The 14,517-nt window shown below is 40.6% G+C and overlaps 1 protein-coding gene across 1 annotated transcript; it reads right to left on the bottom strand.

Moving 5' to 3' along the window:
• Positions 1 to 5,946: 5,946 nt before the first annotated feature.
• Positions 5,947 to 6,993, bottom strand: LOC106546083 (olfactory receptor 4K3-like). Its single transcript, XM_014062859.2, has one exon. The coding sequence runs from the start codon at positions 6,991 to 6,993 to the stop codon at positions 5,947 to 5,949; it is 1,047 nt and encodes a 348-aa protein (XP_013918334.2).
• Positions 6,994 to 14,517: the final 7,524 nt, after the last annotated feature.

Here is a 14,517-nt window from a genome sequence, read left to right as displayed (position 1 = left end):
AGAAAGGCTGAGCGCCAAAGAATTGAGGCCTTTGAACTATGGAGCTGGAGAAGACTCCCATGAGTCCCTTGGGCTGCAAGATGATCAAACCAGTCAGTCCTAGAGGAGATCAACCCTGACTGCTCTTTAGAAGGCCAGATCCTGAAAAGGAAATTAAAATACTTGGCCACATAATGAGAAGGAAGGACTCACTGGAGAAGAGCCTAGTGCTGGGAAAGATTGAGGGCAAAAGAAGAAAGGGACATTAGAGAATGAGGTGGATAGAAGGAGTCACCGAAGCAGTAGGTGTGAGCTTAAATGGTCTCCGGGGATGGAAGAGGACAGGAAGGCCATGAGGAACGTTATCCATGGGATCGTGATGGGTCAGACATGACTTTGCAACTAACAACAAGTCCCAGTGGAATATGGCTTTGATTGCTGACTTGAGGCAGCTCTGGTGGGCCATGAAACTCAAGGCCAGGGTACAGTTCTCCATTTGAATTCTAGGTGCCAACAATTTCAGCAAGTAAATATTTATTTCTTCGGTGGACATAATGTTAAAACAAGGAACCTGCCATTTAATTAAGCACAAGTCAGTCCATAACTGAGTGGGTCATCCTTCTCTTCAGATAGAATTAGGCTGGCTCTTAGTATCTTCTAGGGTGTTAGCTATTTCTGCCAGCTTAGTATCATCTGCAAATTTGGTGAGTTCTCCTTCTATTCCCTCATCTAAGTCATTTATGAAGATATTGAAGAGTACTGGACATAAATTGGATTCTTGTGGTACCTCACTGCTTACTTCCCTCCATGTAGACTTAGATCTATTAAAAGGACTATTTGTTGAGTATGGTTTGTCAGCCAGTTATGAATCCATCTGGTGGTGATGCTATCTATCCCACTTTTTCATAGCTTACCAAGAAGTAGGTTGTGGTCTACTTTGTTGAATGCCTTGCTGAAGTCTAAGTATATTATGTCCACAGTATTTTGCTTTAGTCAATTTAGTCACCATGCGGAGGAATGAAATAACATTGACTTTTCCTCTCCTCATGACCTGCAGCAGAGCTCCAGTGAAGCCTTCCTCCTCCTCTTCCTCCTGCCATTTGCTAGGGAAAAGGAGCAATGGACATGTACCCTACTCCCATCCTGGCATGTTCCCAAGGGCCCATTCTCTCCAGAGAAAAATAAGCTTCAGCTGTCAACTATTGGTATCCCCCAGCCAGCCCTACTTCAACATAACTTGGCTTTTGAGTCCATGACATTCTGTCTTCCATGGATTGAACTTGGGTGTGTTCCTCCAACTTTATACTGTGGTATCCCGAGACTGGAATAGAATTTTGACCACATTTCCTTGCCAAATTAGAGCTGAGGAACACAAGTAACACCAGCATACTAGTGATATCTGACCTCATGTGGATGGGTATCCTGTTCCACACGTTTCACATATATGTGAAATTGTAGAGAATGCTTGGTCCATGTGGAACTACCTTCCACCTGAACCTCATCTCTCCCTCTACCAGAAAAATACAACTGGCCCTGGAGGACAGAGGTGACATTGTACAACCCACACAACACCTTCAGAGATGCTGTAGAAGGACATCACGATTGAGGGTATTGAAGGCTGGTGAGAAATCAAAGAGGACTAGGAAGCCCGTCCTTCCTCATTGTGGTCTTACCTCACATTATCCCAAAGAGCAATCAGTGTTATCTTAGTACTGCCAATCTGTCTCAATCAAGAATGAAAAGGGTCCCAATAATTTCTTTTGTCCATGATTCTCCACAACTATGGTCCTTCTACCTTCTCAATAACTGTTCTGGTCAAAGGCAAGTTTGAGACATATCGCTAGCTCTCCAAACTAAGCAAGTCAAATGATGATTGCTTCAGCAGAGGCTACTTTCTCAATCAAGGTTACAACCACCATCTTCTCTGTCAAGGATTCATTCATCACCACCACCATTCACCACCAGCCTCCTGCAAATCTTCAGTGACTTTCACCAGAATTGATGTGGGGGCAGATATTTGCACTTTCTGCTTTCCAAAACCCTTCAGCAGGTTCTGGAGAATCAAAAGGGGAAATTTTGAGTAGTTCAGAGAACCGGAAAATACAACTTCTGGCTGGCAGCAGAGTGAGATGGGAATGGAGATTTTGCAATATCCTTCCCCCAGGAGTGGGGAGGGAATGGGGATTTTGCAGTATCCTTCCCCTGCCATGTCTACTAAGCCACGCTCACAGAACCGGTAGTAAAAAAAATGAATTTCACCTGCCTTTTGTGCTGCTCTCAGCACAATCTGCATATTTAACAGGGTGGGCCAGGAGAAAACATCTGCCCTTCTAGGGTGCAGAAAGGTGAGTAATAGGGGTTTGCAGACCTGTATGTCTTGTGATGAGAGGTTATGATATCCATTGGCTTTGAATAAATGGATTGAGATTGTAAAGCCAGTATAGTCTCAAATCAGCTAGGAAAGATTATAATCTAAACTACTTTGCAGGAAGCTCTGATTATCATTGATGTTGAATGGGGGAAGATTCCATACTCTCTAATGATTTTGAAAGTAAGAACTGCCCATGAATAATCTCAGCCCCAACACAGATAGGAAGAACTGAGAGATAGGACATATTTGCATGAGACAAAGTTTTCATTACAGGTAATCCTCAGTTTACGGCCCCAATTTCCATTGCTAAGCAAGGGGGTTGATCAGTGAGTCATAGCTGATCTGATGACCCTTTTGCCACAAATAACTGCAGTTGTTAAGTGAATCGTGCAGTCATGAAGCAAATCTGGCTTCTCCCATTGACTTTGCTCGTCAAAAGCCGACTGAAAAGTTTGCAAATAGCAATCACATGACCCTGGAATGATGCAATTATTGTACATGTGCTGTTGCCAAGCACCTGCACATTTTGATCACGTGACCATGGAGATGCTGGGACAGTTGCAAGTACAATGACCAGTTATAATCATCCTCCCCCCCCCAGTTGTATTGTAACTTTGAACGGTTGCTAAATGAATGATTGTAAATCAAGGACCAAGTGATATGTTTATCCAGAGTCTGCTATAGCTTTTCCATAGCAGGCCATGTTTGGGTCAGTAGAAGAACAGAAATGACTAAATTTTGCTTGCCATCTCTGCAATCCTTGCTTTAATGTTCTTAGGGAGGATGCCCTTTGCTGCTACTTCCTCCTTTTTTCTTTTTGATTTATAGAGTATGAAAAGAAAATTTGATTTATGGGACACAAGAATCCCATAAGTAAAAGCTGGCTTCTTTGGGGAGCTTGGCCAATCAAGAAAACATCCCCATCTCTGCCAGCAAAGCAGAACATTATCTGGCATTTTCATACTCATGCTGCAATTGATTGATAAAGGCATAGACTAATGTCTTCCAATAATGTCACTGTACATATTGGAATATATGTACATATATAGTTCGATGGTTCAAATCCCTAGTGCTGCGTAACTGAGTGTGCTCCTGTTATTAGTCCCAACTTCTGCCAAACTTACAGTTCAAAAGCATGTAAAAATACATGTAGAAAAATAGGAACCACCTTTGGTGGGAAAGTAATAGTGTTCTGTGTGCCTTCGGCGTTGAATCATAACGGCCAAATGACCATGGAGACATCTTTGGATAGCGCTGGCTCTTTGGCTTTGAAACAGAGATGAGCACTGCCCTCTAGAGTCAGGAACAACTAGCACATATGTGCAAGGGAAACCTTTACCTTTTAAGGCCATACCTGCCTTAATTTTATCTGGGCCCAATAGCTAAACAGGGTCAAGCCTAGTTCAAGATTGGATGAGAGATGGTCTGAGAACCCCAGTGCTATCTGCTAGATCAGAGGTCTCCAAACTTGGCCACTATAAGACTTGTGGGCTTCAACTTCATACTGGCTGGGGAATTCTGGTGTGGAAATCCACAAGTCTTTTTTTTAAAATTGAAATTCTTTAAAAAAAAAAGGCTTTTACAAATATTTACTTCCCCTCCCCCACCCTCCCCCCAACCCCCCCAACCTTCCCCTCCCCAACTTCCCAGAACAAATACAAGGTGTACATCTTTTACAAAGATCTTCTAAAATAAACTTAAAGAAAGTTAGTATCATCTTTCATTTGAGCTTTAACTCCTCTTTTGTTAGGCTAACTCTAAACAGATTATATCATTCCTCGCTTTTTCAGTCAAAAACTATCTGGAATTTCTTAGTCCCGTATTTATTTTGAATATAGTCAATCCATCTTCTCCACTCCAGTTTGTATTTCTCATTTGAGTGGTCCTTAAGATATGCTGATATTTTAGCCATCTCTGCAAAGTTTGTTACTTTTAATATCCATTCTTGAATAGTAGGCAAATCTTCCTTCTTCCAGTATTGCGCCACCAAAAGTCTTGCTGCCGTTATTAAGTACAAAATCAAGTTGGTCTCTATAACAGTACAATCAGTAGTTATACCTAACAGGAATAACTGAGGGGTAAACTTTATCCTTTTTTAAAGAACATTTTGCATAATCCACCATATTTTTATCCAAAATGCTTTAACCTTTTTACAAGTCCACCATATATGGTAATACGTAGCATCAACACAATCACATCTCTGGCATTTAGGTTGTAAATTCAGATACATACAGGGCAGTTTTTTAGGATCTAAATGCCATCTATAAAACATCTTATAAAAATTATCTCTCAAATTTTGGGCTTGTGTGAATTTTACATTTCTTACCCATATTTTTTCCCATGTATCCAACATTATTGGTTCTTCAAAATTTTGTGCCCACTTTATCATACAATCTTTGACTAATTCTGTTTCCGAATCCATTTCTATTAATCCATTATATAACCTTTTTATATGCATTTGACTTTGATCCCTAATTTGTTTTAATAAATTATCCTCATAAAAAAACCAATTTTTGATCTTTTTTCCATCTGGCCTGTAATTGTCCATACTGAAACCATGTTTGAATTACCTTTTCCTCTTTTAGTGCATTCAAGGGTTTTAGCTGTAATACACCTCTTTCTATAGTGAGAATCTGTCTGTATGTAGTTACATCCTGTTTTTGTACTATACTTAATGTTCTCTATTGCATGTCTGGGAATTGCCCACATAGGTATTTTGTCGTTTAGTTTATGTTGATATTTTTTCCAGACACGCAGTAGAGCATTTCTTAAAATATGACTTTTAAAATTCTTATCCACCTTCTTGTCATATAACAGATAAGCATGCCAACCATATATCAAATCATGCCATTCGATATTAAGTATTCTATCATCTGTCACAAGTCTTAAAGTTTGGAGACCCCTGTCTTAGACTGATGAGACCAAAAACCTAGAAGACCCTAGAAGAAACTTGTGGCACCATTTCCATCACATTGGCAAGTTTTTGAAGGTCAAGCTCAATTCAAAGTGATAGCTAAGTGATATCAGTCTTTGGCTGATATTAAGAAGCTAAGCAGGAATTGGGGGGTTATGAGGAATTTCCAGGGCTGTAGGCTAGACTGGGCACATGTCTCTGCTTGTCCTCATAACTTACTTTGAAGGCAAGAGACACAATACTTGGCCAAAGGTGCTTCTCCGAGGCATCTGAAGACAGGACAAGAAATAATGTGTGGAAGATCATTAAATAGAGATCCAGCCAAGAAATAAGGAGAAATTGCCTGATAGTGAGAACAATTAATCAGTAGAATGGCTTACCAGTGGGTGCTTCATCACTGGAAGTTTTCAAAAAGACACTGGAGAGCCATTTGCTCAGAATGATGCAGGATCTTCTGCTTAAACAGGTGGTTGGACTAGAAGACCTCCAAGCCTCCTCCCAATCCTATTATTCTATCTCCTATGTTTTAAAGATAGGACTTAAAGTGAGAACTTTGTTCCATAGTTGATTAATGTAAGGGGAAAATGGATAAATTTATTAATGTCCCTAATTTAGATTTATAGTGGTTCCTGTCGTTTGACCATTTATTTCAAATCAACCCTTTAATTCAACAATCCATAGATTATACAATTTGTAACACTGACACTGTGTTCAAGACTGGCTTGCGTGGACACCAGTTCTTTTTGTGCCTCCACCAGGAAAGTCTTCCTGCTGGTTGAACGAGAGTTTGTGCAGAGACCTGTCCCGAACGTCTTCCCACCAGCTTCCCCATTGCAGCCCTCATCTCCTTATTCTTCAGCGCATAGATAGCAGGGTTGAGAAAAGGGGTAACTGCGGTATAGAAGACAGAGATCACTTTGTCAAACATGAAGCGGGCATGAGGGCGCAGGTAAATGAATATGCAAGGTCCAAAGTACAGGATGAGCACCATGAGGTGCGAAGTACACGTGGACAAAGCCTTGGAGGAACTCTCGGAGTGTTGCCTGGAACGAAATGTGGATAGTATGAGTCCATAGGAGACAAGCAATGCCACGAAGCACACCAAGGATAAAATGCCACTGTTGGTCACCATCATGACTTCTAAAGGATAAGGGTCCACACAGGCTAACTTGATGACCAAGGGGATATCACAGAAGAAGCTGTCTATCTGATTGGGCCCACAGAATGGAACACTTAGAGTGAAGCCCAACTGCACACTGGTGTGGAGGAGCCCACCCGTCCAAGAGGCTAGTACAAAGCCCATGCAGTGGCGCCGGCTCAGGGCTGAAGCATAGTGGAGAGGATGGCAGATGGCCACGTATCGGTCATAGGCCATAACTATTAGCAAAAGCATCTCACTGCCTCCAAAGAGGTGAAGGAAGAAGATTTGTGTCATGCAATTCTGGAAGGAGATAGCTTGATGCTGGGTAAGGAAACCAAGCAGAGCCCTGGGTGTCGCAAAGGAGGCCAAGCAGATATCGAGGAAAGCCAGATGGCTCAACAGGAAGAACATGGGTGAGTTGGAAAGATGGTTGTTCTTGGAAGTTGCCAGGATGATGAGGATGTTGCTGAAGAGAGTTACTGCATAAAGGAGGAGGAGGAAGATAAACAAGAACAGCTGCATTTCCCAAGATGAAGAGAGGCCCATCAGAACAAATTCGGTCACCATAGTGTTGTTTCTCCATGCCATTCACTTCTTACCTAGAAGATTGGGAAGGTGAAACAGTTTGGTGAATGAGCTACTTCCATCGCAGGTGAAGTCCAGTTAAGGTTGACTTGTGGATCATTTGCCTTCTTATCCGTCCTAATGATCCAGATATTATTCACTTATAGCAATAGCAATAGCAGTAGACTTATATACCGCTTCATAGGCCTTTCAGGCCTCTCTAAGCGGTTTACAGAGAGTCAGCATATTGCCCCCAACAATCTGGGTCCTCATTTTACCCACCTCGGAAGGATGGAAGGCTGAGTCAACCCTGAGCCGGTGAGATTTGAACCGCTGACCTGCTGATCTAGCAGTAGCCTGCAGTGCTGCATTTTAACCACTGCGCCACTTATCATCTCCAAATCATGGTGGATTCTGCACTTCTGCTCCAAGGTTTGTCTATGTGATGAAACAGACCGTTCTCCAATATGCATTTTGTATATATATAAGAGCAGAAGTTGAATGACTCATAGTTATCATAGTTACTCATAGTTATCTATAACTAAACTAAGCTAAAGGTAGAAAACTAAGACTTGAGAGCCATATTTGGTTAATTTTAATTAGTTATACTTCACACAGCTCGGATGTTGTATACTACGTTGATATAAGAGCTATTGCAACATGTAGAAAGCAAGTTAATGATGTTCCTCTGGAATCCATAACCTACTTATTTTTTTTCTATAGGGTATCTGTTTTTGTTCTCTCCTTCTTTCTTCCTCTCCCTGTCTCTCTCTCTTTTTCTCTCTCTCCCATCACCTCCATTTCTCTCTAGTTTGTTCTACTCTCTTCATCTCTAGAACATTTAGATATTATTCATCATGTAGTTATTTCAACCATAGCTTGGACTCCAGCTGTGAGGACATCCAGAACACTTTACATAACAATACAAAATTATTATTCTTGTTCTCAGGTATATAGTCAAGAAAAGGAATGTCCTAAAAATACAAGAGAATGAAGGAAGAAAAGGAAAATCAACATCCTCAGTGAGAAATTCTAAATATTACTTGGATCTCACAGTTTCGAGGCAGATGCGGGCATGCCAAGTAGCCTTGTGTTTGTCTTTTGCTAGAGGTAGAAGGGTTCCTTCAACTCATTCTAAATTTTTACTCACCTGCAAACACAAAACGGATCTTCTTTGAGGACTGTGGCAGCCACTTTTCCTACAGCTCTGCTTGAAACTAGATGGAACTGCTCAAGACATATGTTATGGCAGCACAATGTATTGACGATTAGCAAATTAGGAACTAAAAAAAATATCTGCCAATAATTCTGGAAGCAGAAGCAGACTCCCATTCCTTGGTGCTTTATTGCTCTCAAGAGAGTTAGTTAAGAAAATACTTGGCCACCAAGGACAGCATGGTGTAGCTATTCTCAAAAGCCACTGAAAAAAGGTAGAAGAGTAAAACCATTTGGGAAAGCACGTCCTCCCTGGACATATAAGAGACAATGTGGTGTAGTAGTTGAAGTGTTGGGATTGGGAGACTTTTATTAAAATAGTACTACTGTTAACTCTGAGGCTGACCTGGCTGAAGCCTTTTATTACCACTTCTATGTCATCACACTGGAGCTGAGGGAAAGGGACGGGGGAATTGAGATGGAGAGGAACACATAGCCAAAACAAAACAAAATTATTGGGAATCAAGGTCATTCTCACACCTGGTTAGACGAAGGCGGACTGATGTCACTCAACTGCCAGCCCTTTTGGGGATTGGACCCACGTTTTGAGAAAGTGGGAAAACTTTTAACTTGGTGAAAACTGAGGGAGACTTTAGAGTCGGTTTTCACCAGATATGTGCCAATAGGATAATTCCAAATAAAAGTATTCTTTGAGGAATCTACATGCCTTGGAGTCTTGCTTGCTATTGATTTATTACTTGGAACCCTGACACTTAACTTTAGGTATGGAAGTTTAATTAAAAAAACAGAGTGTGGAGTGACCTTGGAGGTCTTGTTCGACCCTCTGCACAAGCAGGAGACCCAGTATCATTTAAGATATACAGTTGTCCACAGTGACGTGCGGTGAGGTTTATGGCTGGTGAGGCAAAAAGAAAGAAAGTGGCTTTTGCCCGCCCTGCTGCTATGTCCTACATAGAGGCATCCTATGGGGGTAAAAGACCCACCTCTGTTGGCGGGCTGCCCCGATACAGAGAAAGAAAGCTGGCGGGCTGCCTTCCCTGCCTCTCCTATCCCCTTCCCTCTCTTCTCAAACAAACTCTCTCTCAAATTGAGAGAGAGTTTGTTTGAATGAAGAAACAAACACACACAAACACAAATTACTTACAATTACTTACAAATTACATTAATTTTGAATTTCTCCCTCTCCCTCCGACCCACATAGCTTTTCCAGTTGTTTCACAATCACAGAGGATTTCAACTCTGCTCTTGCCTGCCATCATGAAAATGTAAAAATATAAAAGGAAAAAAGCAAGAGCTGCTGAGGTCAGGCTGGGTTAGCTGCTGCCAGAGTTCCCCAAGGATGACTCTGCTTAACTGTTTAAAAAAGCCTCTTAAAAAAACGCCCTCTACAGGAGGAGGCAAGAGAACCACGTGCCTCATCTACATAAGGAATTTTTCGCCTTTTAACCCTTGCTTAACTCTGTTCGAGTGATCATAAAATCAGACTAAATGAGGCACGTGGTTCTCCCACCTCCTCCTGCAGAGGGCACTTTTTTAGAGGCTTTTTTAAACAGTTAAGCACTAAGCAGAGTCATCCACTGTGACTCTGGCAGCAAATAGCTCAGCCTTTTTCCTTTTACATTTTTTTTTCTTTTCATGGTGACAGTGGTGAGGCCCTGCCTCTTCTGCCTCCCCTGACTGCACGTCACTGGTTGTCCAATCTTTTCTTTAAAACCTCCAAAGTCGGAGCACCCAAAACTTCTGAAGGCAAGCTGTTATATTGCATAATTGTTCTCACTGTCAGGAAATTTCTCCTTAGTTCTAGGTTGGTTCTTCCCTTGATTAGTTTCCATCCATTGGTTCTTGTCCTAACTTCAGGTGCTTTAGAGAATAGGTTGACTCCCTGTTCTTTGTGGCAGCCCCTGAGATATTGGAAGACTGCTATCATGTCATCCTGAGTTCTACTTTTCATTAGACTAGAAGTACCCAATGCTTGCCTAAGTAAATTAAGTGATCTTGGGCCAGTTAACCTCTCAATCCAATCCAGCTTACAGATCTTTGTTGAGAAAAGGAGGTGGAATACAAGAATGAGCTCCTCAGTGAAATTATAGAAACCAAAGAAGTAAACAAAAATGAGTGATTTGGTTATAGCAAGGAAAGAGGGAGAAAAGAAGGAAAAGAATAGTCAAGATAAAGTAAAGGTTCCTCTTGCACATATGTATTAGTCATTCCCGACTCTAGGGGGCAGTGCTCATCTCTGTTTCAAAGCCGAAGACCCAGGCACTGTCCGAAGAAGTTTCTGTGGCCACATGGCCGGCATGACCAAATGTTGAAGCCTCATGGAATGCTGTTACCTTCCCACCAAAGGTGGTTCCTATTTTTACATGCTTTCGAACTGCTAGATTGGCAGAAGTTGGGACAAGTAATGGGAGCTCACTCTGTTATGCAGTGCTAGGGATTCGAATCGCCGAACTGCCGACCTTTCTGATCGACAAGCTCAGCATCTTTAGCCACTGAGCCACTGCATCCCTATAGTCAAGGTAGCTTTTCCCAGTTCAGTAAGTGATAAATCCAATCACTGTGTGCAACTTTTCTTTTATTGTGGAGGGAAACAAGTTTGGTGTAATGGTTGCATCATCAAGTAGATTGTGGATTCTAGTCCCACTTAGACATAAAGCCAATTTGATGATCTTGGGCCAGTCACACTCTCTCAGCCTAGGAAACAGGTAGTGACAAACCACATCCCCAAAAAATCTTTCCAAGCCAACTTTAACAGTTAACAGATTAACAGAGTTGGAAGTGACCTTGTAAGTCATTTAGCCCAACCCTCTGCCCAAGCAGGAGATCCTACACCATTTCTGACAGATGGCAGTCCAGTCTCTTCTTATAGGGATGTTCAAGGCAGTCAACAGGAGTCAAAACCTGACTTGAAGGCACCCACAAAAGTTAAAGTTAGGAAGTTCAAGCACAATGAACTTAGAGGGCACCGGGTTGGAGAAGGCTTGCGTTGGAAATTAAATGGATGATGCATTTTTAAAAAAGGATCTGGGAAAAAGGCAGCAGGAGATGCCAGGTGAATGGCTAAATGGACAGAAAGTGTAAAAAATAGGAGAGAGGACCCTGCATTTGAACAAGGTTGTTAGAATTCAGCCCCTGATATGATTCAAATATCACAGGTTCAGCTTTGGTACTCATAATCTTTGAGCACAAGCAAGCAACCAAACAAACAAATAAATAGAAGCAAGGAAAGAAAGAAAGAAAGAAAGAAAGAAAGAAAGAAAAAGGAAGGAAGGAAAAAGAATGAAAGAGGAAGGAAAGGAAGGAAGGGAAGGAAGGAAGGGAAGAAAGAAAGAAAGAGGAAGGAAGAGAAAGGAGGGAAAGGAAGGAAGAAAGGAAGGAAGGAAGGAAAATGAAGGAAGGAAGTAAAGAGAAAGGGAGGAAGGAAGGAAAGAAGGAGGAAAGAAAGAAAGAGAAAAGAAGGAAGAAAAAAGAAAGAAAGAATCTAACCAGATCCCATTCTCCTTTTGGGGAGGGAAAGGACAAGAGAAAAGATCCAAATCTCTTTATAATTAGTTTTCTTTCTTGCAGCTCTAGAGAACATTTCCTTGGTAGCAACTCCAGAAAACCAATATGGAGACACTAGACTTCTATTCTTCTCAAGGGATCTTATTAAAACATTTGTATGGAATACCAAAGATGGTGCAGAGGGGTCAGAGGAGGAAAAAAAGAGAGATAGCAAACTTTGTTCCAGCTTAGAAACTGCTCACAATTTATACACATGAAGAATCAAGAAATAGGATTTTTATGCACTTTTTATTCATGGCTAGGCATCGCTCATCAACTGCAAACACTGTGTGCGGTAGATAACTTAGAACTTAGAATAACTTTATTGTCACTTTGAATGTACACTAATTGCCTTACATTAAAATGAACTTTTGCTGCACACAGCTCCCAATATACACTACACCACCTCCAATATACACCACCTCCAATATACACCACCTCCAATATACACTACATAAAACATGAATGAATGAATGAATGAATGAATGAATGAATGAATGAATGAATGAATGAATGAATGAATGAATTCCCTCAGAATAATGGTGGACTAATCATCTTTATTGATTACAATATAACTTGTTTAATCTACCAAAACCATCCAAAAAGATATGGGTTTCCATGCTGTGACATGTTGAGATATAGAATGTGAATTTTTGCATGTTTATTCATCTATAATCTGCTTGTGTTTCAAAACAAAATATATAAAAAAATTAATAATAATAATTATTTTCTATTTCTATCCTATCTAGTTTACAACATAAATTATTCTTTTTTTGGAAGAGGGGGGAGGAGCCAATGTTGCAATGATACGGACTTACGGCTGATCCTTTTGCCACTGGGTGATCCAATTGGACCTAAACTGTCCCGCAGAGATGGTGAACAGGAAGAATAGGTCTTGCTGATCTCAGGGACATGGCAAAGTCTCTGATCGAGGCAAGGGAAGTTTTTCAAGCCAGTGACAAACAAAAAACAGCCAAGGCTGATGAAGTCAGGATGGTTCCAAAATGGAAGGATACAGAAAGAGAAAGTGTTTCCAGCTGTTGATGAATTTTTACCGTTTTAAAAAGAGACTGCCTATAAAAAACTTAAAATTAATTTAAATTGGAGAATGGAAGAAATAAGCAGCGGAATTAAATTTGGAATGGTTTTGGACAGTGGGGTATCTTACTTTTTAAATGCTATCTTCATGGATGGAATTTATGCAAGCCTTTTAAAATGAATGGATTAAGTTTTCTTCTTCTATTTTTTCTTTTATTATTCTCTGTAACCTATGGACTAAAACTCTCCTCTTTCATTACTGTGGGTGTTCTTCTAACTCATTCAAGAATCGGACTTTTTTAAAACTTGAAATACAAAAAAGATACAAAAAGAAACAAGGAGTTGAAGATGTCTTTATGAAAAGAGAAAGCACGCAACACTTTCCACTTCTTACACCTGGGCTGAATTAAGCAAGTTTTTCACTCCAGTATATTGCTCCTTCAGAGGCGTTAATCAAAAGTGTATGATAGGCAATTGGTTTTGTATTTACCATCCCATTACTTTTTTTTTCAACTTTGCAGCCCCAAGTATGGTAGTCTGAAAAAAGAACTCACAGTGAATTGCATATTTAGTGCTCTTAAGGTTTTCTTCCTGTTCGATTCCATCTTTTGTGGATGAAGTTAGTTCTCTAATTACAATCACATTTGGGACTCGACTCTATTAAGTGAACTGTGCCTGATTCCATGACCTCTTCTGCCATGGTCGTTAAGCCAATCATAAAGTTGTTAAAATGAGCCCTAACCAGGGGTGGCTTCCTGCCAGTTCTAACTTCTTCTCTAGAAGTGGTTCCACAAATCTACTGTGCCGTTTAGAATCTGTTCCAGCTCTCTTCCCCCGCCCATCCGCACATTGTCAAGGTGAAGAGTGAGAGAAGGAAGCTGTCAAGTTTGAACACCCCTGAGTTTTTTTTTCTAAAGGGTTAGGGGTGCAAGGGTCTTGTAACTTGACAGCTTTAAGACATGCATGCTTCAAATGCCAGAGTTCCTGAGCCAACATTTTGGTTGCTAAGCAAGAGCGTTGTTAAGTGAGTTTCACCACATTTTACAAATTGGCCACGCCCACCTAGTCACATGATTGCTAAGCCATTCCCACTCGGTCACATGGCTGGCAAGCCACTCCTACCCAGTCACATGGCCGGCAAGCCACTCCCACAAAGCAGGCCACACTTATAGAAGAGGTTCTAAAAAATTCTGAAACCCATCACTGGCCCTAACCTATGAATTTTGAAATTATAGTATATTGGCTAACTATTCTAATTTTTCTTAATGGAAATCCAGCTTTTTTTTCCTCGATGAAGCATATGATATATTTGGTTCCAGCCAAAGATTGCAAGAGTAATAACCCTGGGCAAATTAAGTGGGCTTATATATTTTTTTAAATACAAAATAGTTCAAAACTTTAGAAATTTATCTAAAAGGATCAAGGAATTTTTGTAGAAATAATGGGGACAAATATCACAAGCCTCATCCATCAGTAGAACACTTAAATTATGATTCGATTCTGAAATGAACAGTTGGATGCTTACAGTATAACAGAGTTGGAAAGGAGCATTGGAGGTCTTCTAGTCCAAGCCCCTACTCGAGTAGAAAAATCTCTGTGCACATTTCTACAGTTTTATCTTCCATGCAAAATAAAAAAGTATCCTTTGAATATTTGAAAATTATTCCATTTGTACTGTATTGCATCAGAATTGGTTTACATAGGTCTTTTTTTAAAAAAATGTTATATAAGGCCAGAGGTTTTAATGCTTTGATGGGGAATTTAACAAGAATTCAAAGCCTTATACTGGAA

This window comes from Thamnophis sirtalis, unplaced genomic scaffold (genome assembly GCF_051295495.1).
Source record: "Thamnophis sirtalis isolate CommonGarterSnake01/CBP01778 unplaced genomic scaffold, rThaSir2_p1.2 scaffold_4, whole genome shotgun sequence".
NCBI classification, from domain to species: domain Eukaryota; kingdom Metazoa; phylum Chordata; class Lepidosauria; order Squamata; family Natricidae; genus Thamnophis; species Thamnophis sirtalis.
Note: the sequence above shows the minus strand (reverse complement) of the source record. Positions and strands in the feature narration are given on the sequence as shown.